Source organism: Emiliania huxleyi, assembly GCF_000372725.1.
Source record: "Emiliania huxleyi CCMP1516 chromosome Unknown EMIHUscaffold_1951, whole genome shotgun sequence".
NCBI classification, from domain to species: Eukaryota; Haptophyta; order Isochrysidales; family Noelaerhabdaceae; genus Emiliania; species Emiliania huxleyi.
Window position 1 is genome coordinate 5,760 of NW_005200639.1, and position 2,173 is coordinate 7,932.

The 2,173-nt window shown below is 65.8% G+C and overlaps 1 protein-coding gene across 1 annotated transcript; it reads right to left on the bottom strand.

Annotated features, from left to right (window-relative positions):
* Positions 1–364: 364 nt before the first annotated feature.
* On the bottom strand, positions 365–1,123 carry EMIHUDRAFT_253897 (hypothetical protein; the record flags this gene model as incomplete). Its single annotated transcript, XM_005782043.1, has 2 exons — positions 365–413; positions 1,014–1,123. The coding sequence occupies 2 exons, from the start codon at positions 1,121–1,123 to the stop codon at positions 365–367; spliced, it is 159 nt and encodes a 52-aa protein (XP_005782100.1).
* Between the last annotated feature and the right edge of the window lie 1,050 nt (positions 1,124–2,173).

Consider the following 2,173-nt stretch of genomic DNA (forward strand, 5'->3'; position numbering starts at 1 on the left):
AGGAGCAGCGGGAGGAGAGCAGAGGCGCGGAGCGGGAGACCGCCGAGGGAGACGGAGGGCGGTTGCTCCAGCTGCTCCTCTCCGCTGCACACCAGCGGCAGAATGCGCGGCTCGTGGCGAGGCTCGACCCGCTCATGCGGCGGCTCGGTGGCTCACTGGACGGCGGTGCGGCGGGGCCGGTGCCCGCCGCCCGCGCCGGTGTCCTCTTCACACCTCCAGGTGTGAAGTGCTGCTTCACACCGCCGAGCTGTGAACAGGTGCACGCCGACCGCGCCGCGATGCTCGCGCGGCTGGCGAGCCACGGCTGGCGGTTGAGAAGGAGTCATGCACCGTTCATAATGGGAAGTGATCACGAACAGGTGAGTCACGGCCAGGCGGGGCTCGCTCTCACCTTCTCCGGCGCGGACCGGGCTCTGCAGGCGCACCTGCTGCAGCTGCTGGCTGAGTGAGGGAAACAACTCACCGAGGACCCACTCCTTAAGCTGCAGGCGCACCTGCTGCAGCTGCTGGCTGAGTGAGGGAAACAACTCACCGAGGACCCACTCCTTAAGCTGCAGGCGCACCTGCTGCAGCTGCTGGCTGAGTGAGGGAAACAACTCACCGAGGACCCACTCCTTAAGCTGCAGGCGCACCTGCTGCAGCTGCTGGCTGAGTGAGGGAAACAACTCACCGAGGACCCACTCCTTAAGCTGCAGGCGCACCTGCTGCAGCTGCTGGCTGAGTGAGGGAAACAACTCACCGAGGACCCACTCCTTAAGCTGCAGGCGCACCTGCTGCAGCTGCTGGCTGAGTGAGGGAAACAACTCACCGAGGACCCACTCCTTAAGCTGCAGGCGCACCTGCTGCAGCTGCTGGCTGAGTGAGGGAAACAACTCACCGAGGACCCACTCCTTAAGCTGCAGGCGCACCTGCTGCAGCTGCTGGCTGAGTGAGGGAAACAGCTCACCGAGGACCCACTCCTTAAGCTGCAGGCGCACCTGCTGCAGCTGCTCGCCGTCTCAGGGCACGCACACGAGTCGGCCTCGCTCGCCGAACATCTGGGCGTGTCTCCCCCCGCTAGTGCCGCCGCTGCTCCCAGCGGCACTGCTCTCGGCGGCGGCCTGCTAGCTTGCGCTCCAGGCATCGGCAGGCATGGCACCGCGGCGGCGGGCTGCAGCGCCGGCGGCGAGCATGCGCCTCGCCAGCTGCCGCCGTACACGCTTCCTGCAGGGACCGAGGTGGCGAGCTATGAGGGGGCGGCGCAGTCCGGGTTGGCCGACGCCGCAGTCGCCTCGCTCCACCTCGCGGCGAGGGCGAGCCGGTTGCCAGTAGTCGGGGTCGATGCCGAGTGGGTTGCGGGGCGAGCGGTCTCCGTGTTGCCGCTGGAGAAGCAGTGGTTCGTTAGTAGTCATTGATGGTTAACAACCGATAGGCGAGCCGTCGGCCTGCACAGTTGGGTAATTAGTGATGAATCGTTAGTGATGAATGATTAGTAACCGATAGGCGAGCCGTCGGCCTGCTGCAGCTGGATAATGAGTCATTACCTATTAATCATTGATGACTAATAAGTATTAGGCGAGGAGTCTCTCTGCTGCAGCTGGCCGCGGGAGGGAGGCACGCGATGCCGTCCGCCGGCCTCACTCTGAAAGATTGGCGGACCGCTGCTGAGGAGTCTTGCGAGCGAGCAGGTGCTTGCTGCTGCGCCTGCACTCGCTGGCGTGGCCGCAGGCGCTGACTTCCCTGCTCTCCGACGCTTCCGTGCTCAAGGCTGCGCCGGGGTAGGGCAGCGGGACCTTGCACAGCAGCCCCGTCGTCTCAAGTCGCGGCCGTGCTGACGTAGGCCGGGGTGGGGATCGGGCAGGACTTGAGGCTGCTGCGAGAGCAGCACGGCTCGAGGGCGGCCGCTGTCGTCGACCTGCAGGCGTTGGCGTCGCGCTCTGGTTTCCATGGCGCGGGCCTGCGAGCCCTAGAAGCAAAGGAGGGTCCTCTTGTACTCCAACCGGCGGTCGAGGGGACACGTGCTCCGCAGCACTCGTACCGCACTCCGCCGGACTCATTGTATCTGTGTCGCTCGTGCTCACTCAGCGCTCTGAAGACTCTGCACAAGACCGTCCTCCCGCCCCGAGGCTGGCGTCTCCTCCACGTAGGTCTCACACCGGCTCTCGCCACAGAGGCACCCCCCTCCCCCCCCTCC